Source organism: Echiichthys vipera, assembly GCF_963691815.1.
Source record: "Echiichthys vipera genome assembly, chromosome: X".
Classification (NCBI taxonomy): Eukaryota; Metazoa; Chordata; class Actinopteri; order Perciformes; family Trachinidae; genus Echiichthys; species Echiichthys vipera.
The window spans coordinates 31,390,213-31,404,555 of record NC_139825.1 but is presented as its reverse complement, the minus strand read 5'-3'; the positions used below and the strand labels follow the sequence as shown (position 1 = coordinate 31,404,555).

At 41.0% G+C, this 14,343-nt stretch overlaps 1 protein-coding gene across 2 annotated transcripts; it reads right to left on the bottom strand.

Moving 5' to 3' along the window:
• Nucleotides 1-877: 877 nt before the first annotated feature.
• On the bottom strand, nucleotides 878-14,023 carry LOC310965115 (uncharacterized protein). 2 transcript variants are annotated; one of them, XM_083938531.1, is made up of 7 exons: nucleotides 13,845-14,023; nucleotides 13,536-13,610; nucleotides 6,072-6,110; nucleotides 5,651-5,812; nucleotides 5,397-5,489; nucleotides 4,256-4,390; nucleotides 878-4,174 (listed from the first exon to the last, which is right to left on the bottom strand). In XM_083938531.1, the coding sequence occupies exons 1-7, from the start codon at nucleotides 13,941-13,943 to the stop codon at nucleotides 3,881-3,883; spliced, it is 897 nt and encodes a 298-aa protein (XP_083794657.1). In that variant the 5' UTR covers nucleotides 13,944-14,023; the 3' UTR covers nucleotides 878-3,880. The 2 variants fall into 2 exon arrangements, with proteins under 2 accessions (XP_083794657.1, XP_083794656.1); XM_083938530.1 differs by having other exon boundaries at nucleotides 878-4,390.
• Between the last annotated feature and the right edge of the window lie 320 nt (nucleotides 14,024-14,343).

Sequence of the window (14,343 nt, the reverse complement as noted above, 5' to 3'; positions counted from 1 at the left end):
GATTTTTGGAGTAAATTTTAATAATGTGTCTTTTCATCACAATTTCATTGTTATTCATACATTTGTTCTAAATCACTGTAATACAAGTCTTGAGTACTTGATTCTTTAACCTGTGCTGATGTTGTACAATCAACACTATTTAATTAATTGTGGTTATAGTTTAACGCTCAGTATAAAAAAACATACACTTTGCTTATTCTGCTGTGTGTGTATTTTCTGGCACCACTTTCCTCTATTGAAATAACAGATCTTAGCCATAATGAGACATTAATGTCAATGTCCCTTCCCTACTTTCTGCCCCCAGAAAAATTTGTGAATTTTACTCACTCCTGAACACCAAATTAAGTAAAAGGACGCTCTTTAATTAGAGGTTCACTTTGCCATCGGGTAGACAAATAATGTTACATGACATCAGGCTGAAATACTTCAGGGAACAAAATAAAAAACTTTAAGCCTGTTTAAAGGTTCCTTCACGCATCTGCAGGAGCACACAGAGTGCAGCCCTATTTCTGATGTGATTTCTCTGTTACAGCATTTAAAGTTTCCCAGAAATAGATTACCAGTCATTCGCAAAGAGAGAGTGTAATTTGATTTCACTTTCCATAATTATTATCATCAAGCCATGTTTAGTGTAATTTTTAGCCAACCCTTTAATTACATGAGTTTCTCTGAAGGCTCTACCAAAAACCCTTATTTTTAGCTTCACAACTCCTTTAAGTAAAAAAAAAAAAAAAAAGTCATTCATCGGCTCTTAACTGTATGAGACTAGACCCAGAGGTTAGCTGGTCTAAAGCGTTTTCTCCTTTGGTTACAAATATGTTATGAGTTAGTTGGTTATAATGGTGATCTATATCATCAATCAAAAAAAATCAAAATAAATGAGCATCAGCATTATTTACTTTTTTTATTTTGATATGTCTGCAATGTATTTTCCAGTGCAAGTATAAATGTATGTCAGGACAAATAAAAAAATATCTAGACCCATTAAATGCATCAAATTACAGTAAGAACCCTTTTGTTTTTCATTGTTGAGGGAAATATAACAAAAAACAAATGATGTGATTTATTAGTTGATAAATTGGCAACAAAGTCACGGCTGTGTGCTCAAAATGTCCAACAGAGCCAGTGATGGGATTAAATGAATGGATTAAAAATGACATTTATCAGAGTAACACAACTTTACTGGTTCTTTGCAAAAAAAACAACCAAATCTTTTGACCTGACAGGAAATCAATAGAAATATAGAATGAATGGTTGATGCAACATAAACAACCAAAATGATTGTGGATATAGAAACATCTGACCAGCGCTGATTGCAAATGACCTGATTGCTTAAGAACTGACCACAGAGTCACCACACAGCACAACACTAACAGTTACCTCCTATCGGTTCATTTTCTACAGAAAAGGCAGCAAAAAGTCTGAGCAGTTTGTGCATCATGGCAGCCAACACACAAGATCAAGTATTAGCATGTGAACCAGCATTATTTGAAATAACACGGTGACAAAAGTAAAGACAAATGAAACAATACAAACACAAATGATGAAAAAGGGTAAACTGCCGCAACTGCAAGCAGTAGGTATAATGTTTACCTATTTTCAAATTTCCGAGAACATATTTATGTTGTTCAGATTCAGTTTTTTGTGTAACAGAATCAGATATAAAAATTGGATTTTCATTTAAAAAACATTAGTGTCCCTTATGTTTCATTATTCATTTTGTTGAGGAACCACCGTAAAACCACAACATGAGAATGATACATTTTCAAATTAAATTAAACTCCCTTCAAAACAACAATTCTCGCAGTAAATAGCCTCAAAGTATTATTTAATATACGTGTACTGCGTGCAAAAGTACTGATAAATGAAACAGATCAATTTGTGTGCAGTTTGGAAATCAGTATACATTCTTCAGGTGCTCATGCAAACTATTTATCACAAATGAGGTGAAAGAGTCTATTCTTGCCTAAGGCATAAAAGAATGTAACATTGTAAAAAACAAATGTAAATTTTGCAAAGGTGAAATTTTGATTAAATACAAAGTGTTTACAGCAATCAGAGACATCCAAAGAGACTAATTTCAGCAAGTTTCACTGCAAATGTGCAAACATACAGTATCACCATGCGGGCAGACAACACAGCCTGCAGCAGCTCAGCTGATTACTTCTCGCTGATGTGTTTGGTTGTTAACGGAATGTTGTTTCTAATGAAATTATGCCACAATACACAACTTTAGAAAGTGCAAATGCAGCCAAATCAAGCTCCCGAAATTCAACATAAAAACAGGAAAAAGGGACGTATAAGAAAGATAAAAAAATAAATCTTCTTTTAAAGATCGACTAGGCGGCAAAAATGGCATTTTCCCTTACTTAAAAATGTGACTCATAACATTTCAAACAACTGCCTTTGATATGGCCAGTGAGCTCTACAGCTGAGGACGGCCAACAGAAGTCTTTAAATGCACTTAAGAGCTGAAATGTTCGGAAAGTCTCTCTAAATTCCTGACTTTCTAATGCATTTGGAGCCGAAACTGTCCCTGTCCAGATACTTGCAGAGCTCACTGTGTTTTGTCTACAGGTAAATCTTGATTTAGTATACAAACATTGTTAAAAGATAAAAAGAGGAAAATTGTCACCGCAGCACTATTCTCCATGTGTATCTACATATTCCAAAAAAGAAGTTAAGACACATACAGTGCCTACAGAAAGTCATCATCCCTTTTGAAATAGTCATTTTTGTCGTTTTACAGCCCGAAATAATACATTAAAATATATTTATTTTTTTCCAGCGTGATTTACACATTTTTCCTTACAACATTCAAGTGAAATCGTTTTTTTCTACATTTCTGAAAAATTAGTAAAAATTTAAGTGATGAGTCCCCAGATTTAATACTTTGTGGACGCACCTTTTGCTTTAATTACAGCATCAGACTGTTTGGATCTGTCTCTACCAGCTTTGTGAACCTAGACTGGGAAACATTTCCCCATTCTTCCTGCAGAGCTGTTCGAGTTCAGTCAGATTCTGTGGTGAGCGGCGATGGACTTCACTCTTCAAGTCCATCCACAGATGTTCTGTAGGATGCAGGTCAGGGCTCTGACTGGGCCCCTCTAGGACCTTCACCTTCCTCTCCTTCAGCCACTGAGTTGATTATATGGAGGAAAAAACTATTTCACTTGAATGTTGTACAGCAAAATGTGTAAATCACGCTGGAAAAATATACATTTTTATGTATTATTTCAGGCTGTAAAACAAAAAAAGTGATTATTTCAAAAGGGTATCATGACTTTCTATAGGCACTGTATGATAAAGAAATTATTGGCAAATAATATGAAGTAGTCATTAGTTCCAGCTAGTAAACCATCTGGATCCTGAGTTTCTTTTTGTTGTAAATTTAAAACTGAAACTTATAATTGTACAACAGTACATTACAACTAGGGATGCAACTAACCGTTAGTTTCATGATCAATTAAGATGCAGATTGATCGAGTAATTGTTTAGTTAGAAAAGGACAAAACTAGTGAAAAATTAGCATTCAAATTACCCAGAGTCTAAAGTGGCATCTTCAAATTCCCAACAGTGGTTTCAAATCCCAAAGATATTTCTGTGATTATACATATTACAAAGAAAAGCAGCAACCTCACTTTTGAGAAGCTGAAACCAGAAACTGTTCGGCATTTAAAAGAAAATTACTGATATGATTAATCGATTGACAAAATAATTGCAAATTTATTTTCGAGTGACCATTTGTTGGAGCTCTAATTACAACTCTGAATGTTATTGTCAGATGTGAGTAAACAGCAAGTCAAAGAGCTCTTGAATTACACCAAATGATCAATAATTAATAATCTTTGACCTTTCGTCCAGTTGTAGATAAACCAGATTAAGACACGACACAAGCATCAGAGTTTTGGGGGTCTTGGGTCTTCCTGTCATTAACTCGGGAGTTTTTAGTAGAACCTTCCTCTGAATCATCAGGCAGCTCAAAAGGGTTCGCTTCACCAAGAAACATCCTCAGCTGCTCTGGAGTCACAGCATCCTCGTAGACACTAAAGCTGTCGGAGTCGGTCCTGTCATCAACATCGCTCTCGTAAGGCCTGTGCAGGACCCCGTCTTCAGGGAACGGTTTGTCTACTGCAAGGGAGCGCACGTGGCTCAGGGGCTTACGGACCTTCTTCTGCAGATTCATAGAGAAGCTTCCATCATCATCTGTCCCTTCATTGTGTCCCTCTTCCTCCGAAGCGCTAACTCTACTTACGCTGCTGTGAGGTTTGCACGATGATGAGTCCTCCGTCAGTTCCTTGGCATCATTTTTCATCTGGTGTTCTTGTTTCGTTACCTCATCAACACCGCCATGTGTGTTCGCTGGAGCAGATGGTTTGTTATTCCTCTCCTGCAAAGAGAAAATGAATTGTCCGTCAGTAAATGAGGTGATCTTTCAGTTCAAACTCTATTGTTTCATATGCTATTTTGTTATTATTTTATTTTGATTTTCCTGTAAAGTTAATGCCATCCCGACCAAAATGGAAGCAAAGAAAAGCTATGAAAATGTGTTTTTTTTGTAAGACAGGGCGGCAGTAGCTCAGTCTAAGGACTTGGGAAACAGGAGGTGCCAGTTAGGCTTTGGGCGATTGGACAAATATATCAGCTATCAACGATGATAAAGTACATTGCTGTTTTTAGAGCATTTTTTATGGAATATAGTTGTCATTTTATTTTGCTAATTTAATGACCTGACTCAAAAGAACAAGCAGCTGGATTTATTTCAACAAAACAAGAGCTGGTTATTGTTAGAACAGTGGAAAGATTTACTATGAGGAGCTTTATTTGAGTTTGAATGAAGAGTGTTCTGACAAGTTTAAGAGCCAATTAAGCCAGTTAAACTAGCCTAAGCTAATTTACTGAAAGAGAGGAACTTGAATTCAGAAGGTGTGGGCTACGATTGCATTTTTCTGTGTTTAGGAAAATAAGTGTAAGAATAATGTCCTTACAGTTTGTGAGTTTATTTTGTTAATTTATTACCGGGGATCATCACTGGGAGTGCGACATTAGCATTTCGTCATCCTATCAAAATCTCTGTCTTCGTCTGTACAGCCGTCTGTAATCTCCTTCTTCGTCTGTACAGCCGTCTGTAATCTCGGTCTGTAATCTCTGTCTTCATCTGTACAGCCGTCTGTAATCTCTGTCTGTAATCTCTGTCTTCGTCTGTACAGACGTCTGTAATCAGATTGGCAGCTACTGCTAACCTGTCTTTATCAGGCTGCTGACAGCAGAAATGTACTGAACCAAAATATTTTCCTTTTGGCTCCATGGGGAGAAATCAACAGTGCTCATGTGTTGAAGAACATTTTACATTAATTCAAAAACCTTGTGCCTCTCTAATGTTGATGTCACATTACCTCTTTTAATCTCTCCATCTCCTCAGAGAGGATCATCAGAGAACAGACCATGCTCTCCAGTTTCTTCTTAGCCCTCTTCTCTTGTTCCAACTCCTACAAATGCAGAGAAAAGCACTGTTAGTGTCAAAAACATTATGTCATAATAGTTTCACAAACTTCTCATTAGAGAGGATGAAGACCAAAAAGACATCTATATGTTGCTGAAGCAAAGTATTTTGAATTTAAATGTCAGTGTTGGTGAGGCCTCGATGTACCGCAATAGTCTGTCCAGCTTCCCTCTGGGTCTCAGCCAGCAGCTCCTCTACATCCTCCAGCTTGTCCTTCAGGACGTCCACCTGGAACAACAGAGTCTCTCGCTCGACCTTAAGCCCACGCAGCTCCTTCACCACCTGATCATAGCTGGCCTGCAGCTCCAGCTACACCACAAAAACAGTTGCAAATTAGTGTGGGCAACTGTAGAGGAATGCATGTCAGTCAGTGGGTGGACAAGTGTTTAGTAGGCTCTCAGAGGCATCAGTGGGAGGCCTCATCTGGAAACAAGACAATCCCTCTAAATGTAAAGGAAAATGCATCAGTGCAGTGATCTATTAGACCTGACAGAACGGTTAGCGACTACGGTTACAGACTTTATAAAGTAATATTTGTCATAATTATAATAACAGTAAAAATAATCACCATTTCTGGGAGTCCCATTGAAAGGTCCTGGTCAGATTGCTGAAAAGAGAAAAAAAACTTTAAAAAATAGTTCATCTTTAAATTAAAACAACCACCTTGTGGTTGTATGCCTCCGCCAATGGCCACAAATGCGTTTTGTGAAGTCACAGTGACCTTGATCTTTGACCTCCAGAGTCTTATCAGTTCAACCTTGAGGCCAAGTGGACACATGTGCAGGACTGTTCAGTTCGACACGTGCCACATCAAAAAAATAATTAATCTACCCTGTAGCATTGGGTGCTATGGGCAGATTTAGCCACAAAAAATAAAATCTTGTTAGGAATACAACTATCCTTCCTATGACTAATGTTAAGTCTTAGTCTCTTCTTAGTATATTGAACGCCAAATCCCACAATTCCTCACAGTCACAGCTTTTACTCACGCTCTGTCCCATGCGACTGGGTGGCACCAAGACCCCACCACAGCTTCCTTCCTGGTTGATCCAATATGTAAGTGCCAAAAACTGCAGTTCTCCGAGTGTCCGGTAGGAGCAGTTTGCACAATAGAGCAGTTTCTCATTGACCCCCATGTTAAATAAGACGTTTTTCACAGCATAATTAAACCTATGGAGTCACATGGAGGCCCGGTACAAAAAAACATTCATTCTGTATGTTTAGGTCATATCTCCATGACAACACTGAGGGAGGTGAATTTTTTTGTACCAGGCTAGTTTTTATTTTATTGGAGACTAAAATGTATGAATAATTAGGCGTTGCCTCTTGCGTGACAGCTAACCACTGGCCCTCACTTCGCCCCAGAGGCTAGTTGTCAGGATTAGCATCTCGACCTTGACTGTGCTCATTCGTATGGTGGTGTTACTATAAGTGACAAGATGGTTTGAATTTTGAATCAACTGTACCAACAGATGGTTTAGGAACACAACGTGTTTATGTTAGCTCTGTTATGCTAATAATAGTTGCACCATGACTTGCAATATAAATTAGCCTACTATCAATGGCACATACACTAGATGCTAATCTGGAGCACTGGGAGGATTTGGGCTGTAAGGGTTGTTGTTTTACACTCTATGGGGATGGCACTGTGTTGAATATCAGTTTAGATCATCATAAATGCTGGCAGCAATTCGTTCCCAGAGCTGGTGTAATCTCCGCTAGAGAAATGGAGTGCCGTGTCACTGTCTACCCTCTAAAAAACCCTGTACTCATTACTAAATTTTTTAAAAATTACTCCCGTTCCCGGAAAATAATCTCAACATTGTGTCCCACTCTAGCAGCGTGTTCTGTTAGCCTAGCTCCCGGGCGGTGGATCTAATGTGGCTAATTCTGTAAACGTAAGCCAGACGGACGGACGTATATATATATATATATATGCCCTTTTTTGGTAATAGGGAAATGAGGAGGAGTCAAAGTGTGACAAGATGTCAGCATCCGGAGGCTAGTACGATTGGCTCAAGTTGAAAGAACGGGCCCCGGCGGAGAGGCTACATCCATTTTTATACAGTCTATGGTTGGCACACAGTGGCTAACATTACTCCTGCGAGTCAACATGAAGAGACTTTTCCAACCTGTCCGGGTTGACAACACGAATCAAACTAAAGAGACCCCAGGCACCCAGGACAACACAGACGATAACGTAAATCAAGTTAACAAGGACCCCCCAACACCAACCAAAACGCGCCAACGACAAAAGTGAAAGCTAAACGTACAGCTACAACACGGAGGGGGGCAGCAGGAGTTCGCCTGGCTCAAGTTCGATGCCACAAAGCAACTAATTTGTTGCTCCTATTGTCAGACAGCACCGCTTAAAATAAGAAAGGTTAATCCCTATCTTGTGGGCAACCACATATTAAAAGAAAGACATCACACAAAAACATAACATATCCAACAGTCACACCCTGGCTCGAGATGCCTGTCACGCGCAGCAAAACCTGGAGCGGCCTGGTACCCTTCAAAACTCCATCACGATTGATATCGCCGGGGCAGACAATGCGGCCCCTTGAAGAAGTAATTTAAACGTATTATAGGCAGCTATATTTTGTCTGCCTGTCTGTGTCTCCGTGTGTGTGTCCATGAAGAAGATCGCACTGGCCACAACAGACTCATAAAACATCCTCAGCATCGTCCGGCAGATGTTTAAGTACCACAGACTCCTCAGGAAAAAGCGTAGACTTTGGCCCTTTTTGTAGACAGCCTCTGTCTTTCTAGTCCAGTTCAACTTATTATTGAAGTACACCCCCAGGTACTTATACTCCTCTACAGTGTCCACAGGGACCCCCCTGGATTGAGACAGGGGTCACAGGTGTTTTCACCCTCCTCAGATCTACTACAAGCTCCTTTGTGTAGTCACGTTGAGCTGCAGATGATTCAGCTCATTCCAAGTGACAAAGTTACCCACCACAGTCCTGTATTCACTTTCATCCCCCTTTCCAATGCAGCCAACTATTGCTGAGTCATCAGAAAACCTCTGAAGGTGGCAGGACCCAGTGCAATAGTTGAAGTCTGAGGTGAAGAGGGTGAAGAGAAAGCGAGAGAGGACAGTCCCCTGTGGGGCCCCAGTGTTGCTGACCACAGTTCTGTAGGCATACATACTGTGTTCTGCCCATCAGGTAATCCACAATCCAGGACACAATGGGGGGTCTCCACCTGTATCGCAGGCATCTTCTCACCCAGTAGAGCCGGACGAATGGTGTTGAATGCTCTGGAGAAGTCAAAGAACATGACTATCTCAGTGTTCACAGGCTTGTTCAGATGACTGTAGACTCTGCTAGCAGGTAGGTGATGCAGTCAACTCCCAGGTGATGCTGGTAAGCGAACTGTAGTGGATCAGTGAAGGGCCTGACCATGGGCCTTAGCTGCTCCAGGACGAGTCTCTCCATGATGTGGGACGTCAAGGCCACTAGTCTGTAGTCCTGAGTGCCACTGGGACGCGGTGTCTTTGGCACAGGCACGAGGCAGGACGTCTTCCACAGCTTGACTTGACTCAGTACTCCACACAGCTGGGGGGCACAGGCTTTAAACACCCTGGGAAATACACCATCGGGGCCTGCATCCTTGCCACAGTGGAGTCTCGTCAGCTGTCTTCTCACTAGGTCAGGCGTGAAGGACACTGTAGAGATGTCCGTTGGGGGAGGGCTGAGGTCATTAGCTTGTGGAGGACATGATGTTGAGCAGGGGCGAGGGGTGGAATAGGTAGGTGTGAAGTGAGATGGTGAGGGGCAGACAAGGGGTCTGTAAGGAGGAGGAGTAGGGGGAGCTAAGGTGGCATTAGTTAAGGGGCCGGCAGCAGCAGAGTCCTGTGGGGGATGGGCCGCAGTATCAAACCTATTGAAAAATAGGTTCAGTTTGTTGGCCTGGTCCACGCGGTCCTCCAACCCCGTGCTACCAGTCTTCTGGAATCCGGTGATGGTTCTCATGCCACTCCACACATCCCTTGTGTTGTTTCACTGGAGTTTGTTCTCCAGCTTTCACCTATAATTGTCTTGAGCCTCCCTGATTTTAAGTTTGAGTACACCATGCACTCTCCTCACCTCATCACGGTTGCCATATCTGAATGCTCTCTTCTTTTCATTCAGGGTGGGCATAATGGTGATCCAGGGTTTGTTGTTGGCAAAACAAAAAAATTATGTAGTCCGTGATACACTCAGTGAGCCTATTGATGTCCTCCCCGTGCAGCTCACAAAGTGCAGGCCAGTCAGTCACTTCAAAGCAGCCCTGCAGGTAGGCTGGTAGGACAGCTCACGTACTGTTGGAAGGTCGGCAGAACTCTATCCAAAGTGACGTTGTTAAAGTCTCCCGACATGATGATGAGGGCGCTGGGGTGTTGAGTCTGGAGTTTGGAGATGGTGGAGTGTATGATGCTGCAGGCAGATGTCGGGTTTGCAGAGGGAGGGCTGTACAGAACAACAGTGATGACATACGTGATTTCTCTAGGCAGACGGTATGGACCAAGTCCAACGGCCAGCAGTTCAACATCCGGGCTACAAAGCTGTTCTTTAATGGTGATATGACTAGGATTACACCATCTGCTGTTTACTAGAACGGCAAGCCCCCCTCCTTTCCTCTTACTGCTCTCGGTGCCGTTGCGGTCAGCCCGAATGGTGGGGAAGCCATCCACGAAGACGTTCTGGTCCGTAATGTCCCTGTGCAGCCATGTCTCCTTGAAACACATCAGACTGCACTCACATTACTCTGGGTGGCTCTGCATTAGCGCCGTCAGTTCATCCATTTTGTTGTAGAGAGACCGTACATTTCCCATAACAACAGGGGGGAGACACAGCTTAAAACTTCTCCTCTCCATAAGCTCGTCCCGTCTAGACCCTCCTCTTTTGCCCCGACGTTGCTTCCCACCTCGGAGTTCTTGGTATGTTTTTCTCCAAAGTTCGGTTGGAATATCAGCTGGTCTGGCCACTATGCCAGCCGGCATTAGCGCGATCAGCTGTTCTCCGGAGTAAACAAAGGAAGTATGTCCCGCTGAAAGCTGCACTGCTAAAAACAACAAAAGAAACACGAAAAGAAACACGAAAACTAGCAGAGGTAACCTCAATGCAGAGGGCAGAACTTCACAGAAGTTAGGGTGAAGAAACAAAAAGGAGAGTGAACAAAAAGGAGAATAAAAGTTAAGAAAGTTTTTAAAAAAGCAAACTCAAAGACCGGAGCAGTAACAGGCAGCATGCAACTTTCGTGCATGCACACTATCTAAAGATGCTTCTTCTGTATCTGAAAACATTTTGAGTTATATTCTATAATTGTTTTACATTATGTATATATGAATTACACTTGTGGATGTTACTGTGTAAGTGATGAGCTGCATTAATTGTCCTCTGTAGGGTGTGCTACAACTCTGTTCCTGTGCTAAAAAACGGTCAGGTCGGTCGCTGTAGCACTAGTGCTATGTGCGGTAAAAGTTAACGTACAGCCCTGATTTGAAGAAAATCCATCCAAGAGTTTCTGAGATATTGTGTTCACAAGAATGGGAAAGGCAGCCGTTGGGATGGACATACTTGCGGACACCTCAAAACATAAGATTTCCAGCCACAGCTGTCACCAGCGCGGAGGCATAAAAATGCTCTTCTCTTTTCATTTAAGTTAGATGAAGACAAGCATGTTCTAAAAGGCCACATAGGATAATTTCCATTGCTCCTCTCGTGTACACAAAACACCAATAACATGACTTATTAATCAAAATAAGCAAATCATAGCATCACAAATAACTCATACATCATTGTAAGCTTCATAAAGTACTATATATTGCAGTATTGTGCTTTGGGCTTGTGTAAGAGGCTGAATGTGATTTAACTGCTTCAGTTCCAGGGTCCCGGTATAGTTCAGGTTTGCTCACTGTCACAACTTACTGAGACACTTCAAAATAACAGTGTCATCATTAATATCACTATTAACACCTGTGAGTCTCCCACTGAGACAATTTAAATATCTACTGTGAAAGATATTTTTGACAGAGACAGAAAGAGAACAGATCTTTTTAACCTGTGACCTTTTATTTTTCACTGTAAACCTTTAAAATAAGATGTTGCACCAAATTATGTGACCCAATAATGAGCTCCAACTATATTGTAAGTGCAAATGTTTTTAATCAAACCATATCACATACTTTTTTGTGCTAGCAACTGTCACCAGAAATGCTGTAGCTCTTTCTGTAGCATTACATAATCTGACAAGTCATGGACTTTAGCACACTGAAATAGAAGTTATCAAAATCAGTGACCTCATCTAATGCACCATGTTTGATAACGGCTCTCAAAACACAGCATGTGACTAAGTATGATAAAAAAAAATGCTGTGGCAATATAGCTCATTCCTAATCAGGATATGGAAGTTTAGATCTTCTGTAAATAAACGTTTATTGTCTTTGTGACATTAGACGCCAAACAAATATGAAGCTGTATATCAGAATCTAGCTCTGGCTTATTTCTCAGAAGTGCAGGATGATGAATTCAGATCCTTCATTTCAGTAAAAGTACTAATACAACAATCTAAAAACACAACAAGTAAAAGTTAATGACCTAGGTGTCCCTCTAAATGGCCACAAGATAAATTTGATGGGCTGTGAAATGTTCTGATACACATATTTATTACTTGTTTTATTATTTTTCTCCAATCTTGGCTTTTTTGTGAAATATTGTAATTTCATCTCTTTGGCCTCAAACAGTTAAATTCAAACAACACTGTAACAAGGCGCCCCAACTACACAGTCAAAAACGATTGGGAATCTCCCCACTGTATCGCATAGAAATGCATGGTAAAAGGATTTGACATTACTGATGTCCAGTGGAGGCACATTTTAAACCCGGTCCAATCATCTTTGATTTGTGCCAGGCAACGGCCAGTGGAAGGTGCTTCATAGAGCCCATTACACCAACGCTAAATTGGCTAAGATAAACCCTAGTCACAGTGATGCTTTTAACTGTTGTAAGCAGTCCTCAGCCGACCACGCACACATGTTCTGGACGTGCCTGAAGCTTGCTGAATTTTGCTCCAATATATTTCAAATCCTCAAACAGACTCTTAACACACAAATCCTCTGACCTCTCTTTCTGGGCTTCCTCCATCTAAAAATCTGCCCATTACTACACAGCGTGTCGTGACTTTTACCACCCTGCTCTCCAGACGTAACATTCTCCTTAAATGGAAACGTGTTTCTCTACCGACTCACAACCGTTGGATGCATGAAATTTTACAATGGCTACAGTTAGAGAAGTTAAGGTTTTCACAGAGGGGATCTTTGACAGCTTTTCACAAAACGCTGCTGGCTTTTATGAGTAAAAGTCTTACTGTTACTCCTGATGATGCTGAGGATGCTTCCTAATACCTTGATGGAGAGACCTCCTCCCTTTTTTTTCTTTTTCTTGAATTACTTTAATTGTTTTTGCTATTAGTTATACTCTATTTTGTTTCATTGTATCTTAATTATGTACGTATGTTATTTAACTATTTAGTTGATTACTGTGACTACATCTGACATGGGTTGTTGGGAGGGATAGTGGGATTTATGTTGGGGTTTTTCTTTTTCACTTTACGGCAGATGCGCTAATGCATTATACAACTGTACTTCAATAAAAAAAAATTGGAAAAAAAGATTGGGAATCACTGGTTAAATATACCAATGCATTGTATTTTTAAGCTTTGTTAGTTGAATGTAGTGGAGTAAAAACGTATGTAGTAAACAATATCATTTCACCAGTTTCCTACTGAGAGCCATGGCCAAAGATTTAGAGGTGCTGATCCTCATCACAGCCGTAAACAATACCTATATTATAGTAAACAATATCTCCCTCTAAAAATTGAGGATAAGTATAAAGTATCAAAAAGTATAAATACTCAAAAACAGGTACCCCAAAACTACTATTGCACTGCAATGATTCTGACACATGGCAAGAGACAAACTGGAGGCATTGATTAGCTATTGATCAAGAAGAAATCGTAAATATGTTTCGTTTTTCTATCCTACCTGACTGCCAGCCCTCCTCTTCAGCGTGCCTCCTCGGCTGCTGCTCCTCGTCAGCCTCCTGGATGAACTCTCGGCCTGATAAAGAAGACAAAACCACACCTGAGGTGAAGTTAAAGAGCCTAGCATCACAGTCAGGAACAACAACAAGCTAACGTTAGCAACAATGAGGAAGTGAGCTGAAGCTACGTGCCTGGCTGTCACTTTCAGCCGTTGGTCAGTTTAAACGGTTTACAGTTTATAAACGTTACCTTACCGTTAGCGTAATGCTACTAAACAGTCTGTTAATGTCGCCGTCATTTCTGTGCTCACCTCTTGTATAATGTTGCGGAACGACTCGTCCTCGCTCACTCCCCAAGAAAACGTCCTTTTCCTTGGCGAACCACTGCTTTCAGGCGTGCCGGAATGCATTTTTAAGATATTTAATATAAAGTTTGTGTAAGAAGAGACACCTCCGAGCTCTCTGGGTGAAGAGGAGGTGTGTTGTTTGGTGTTTTGTTTCCTACGCAGCAGCAATCAGGGAACTGCCGACGCCCAGGCTGTGTGAGCCGCGGGGACCGCCCTCACTCCGCCCACGGTGAGTCAAAGATCAACCGTGGATGTATGGAAACACGAGTCCATTTGAAACTGTGGGCAGTAAATAAAAAAATGAGCTCAATGTGGCTTATCAAATATATCCAGGTGATTTGGTGAAAACATGAAGTAGATGAAGGAGCAGTCTACAATGCAAAGCTACTCACCACACTTGATTACAAATACACATGCATTTAAATATTCGTCTCTAAATGGCACAAAGACAACATTTCAGATG

Bases quoted from the DNA above. Each gene is read 5' to 3' on its own strand.
- LOC310965115 (XM_083938530.1), bottom strand. From the start codon at position 13,943: ATGCATTCCGGCACGCCTGAAAGCAGTGGTTCGCCAAGGAAAAGGACG. The intron at 13,611-13,844 runs GTGAGCACAGAA...CTTCTTTATCAG, and splicing joins TCCGCAACATTATACAAGAG to GCCGAGAGTTCATCCAGGAG. The intron at 5,813-6,071 runs GTGATTATTTTT...TTTGTGGTGTAG, and splicing joins CAATGGGACTCCCAGAAATG to CTGGAGCTGCAGGCCAGCTA.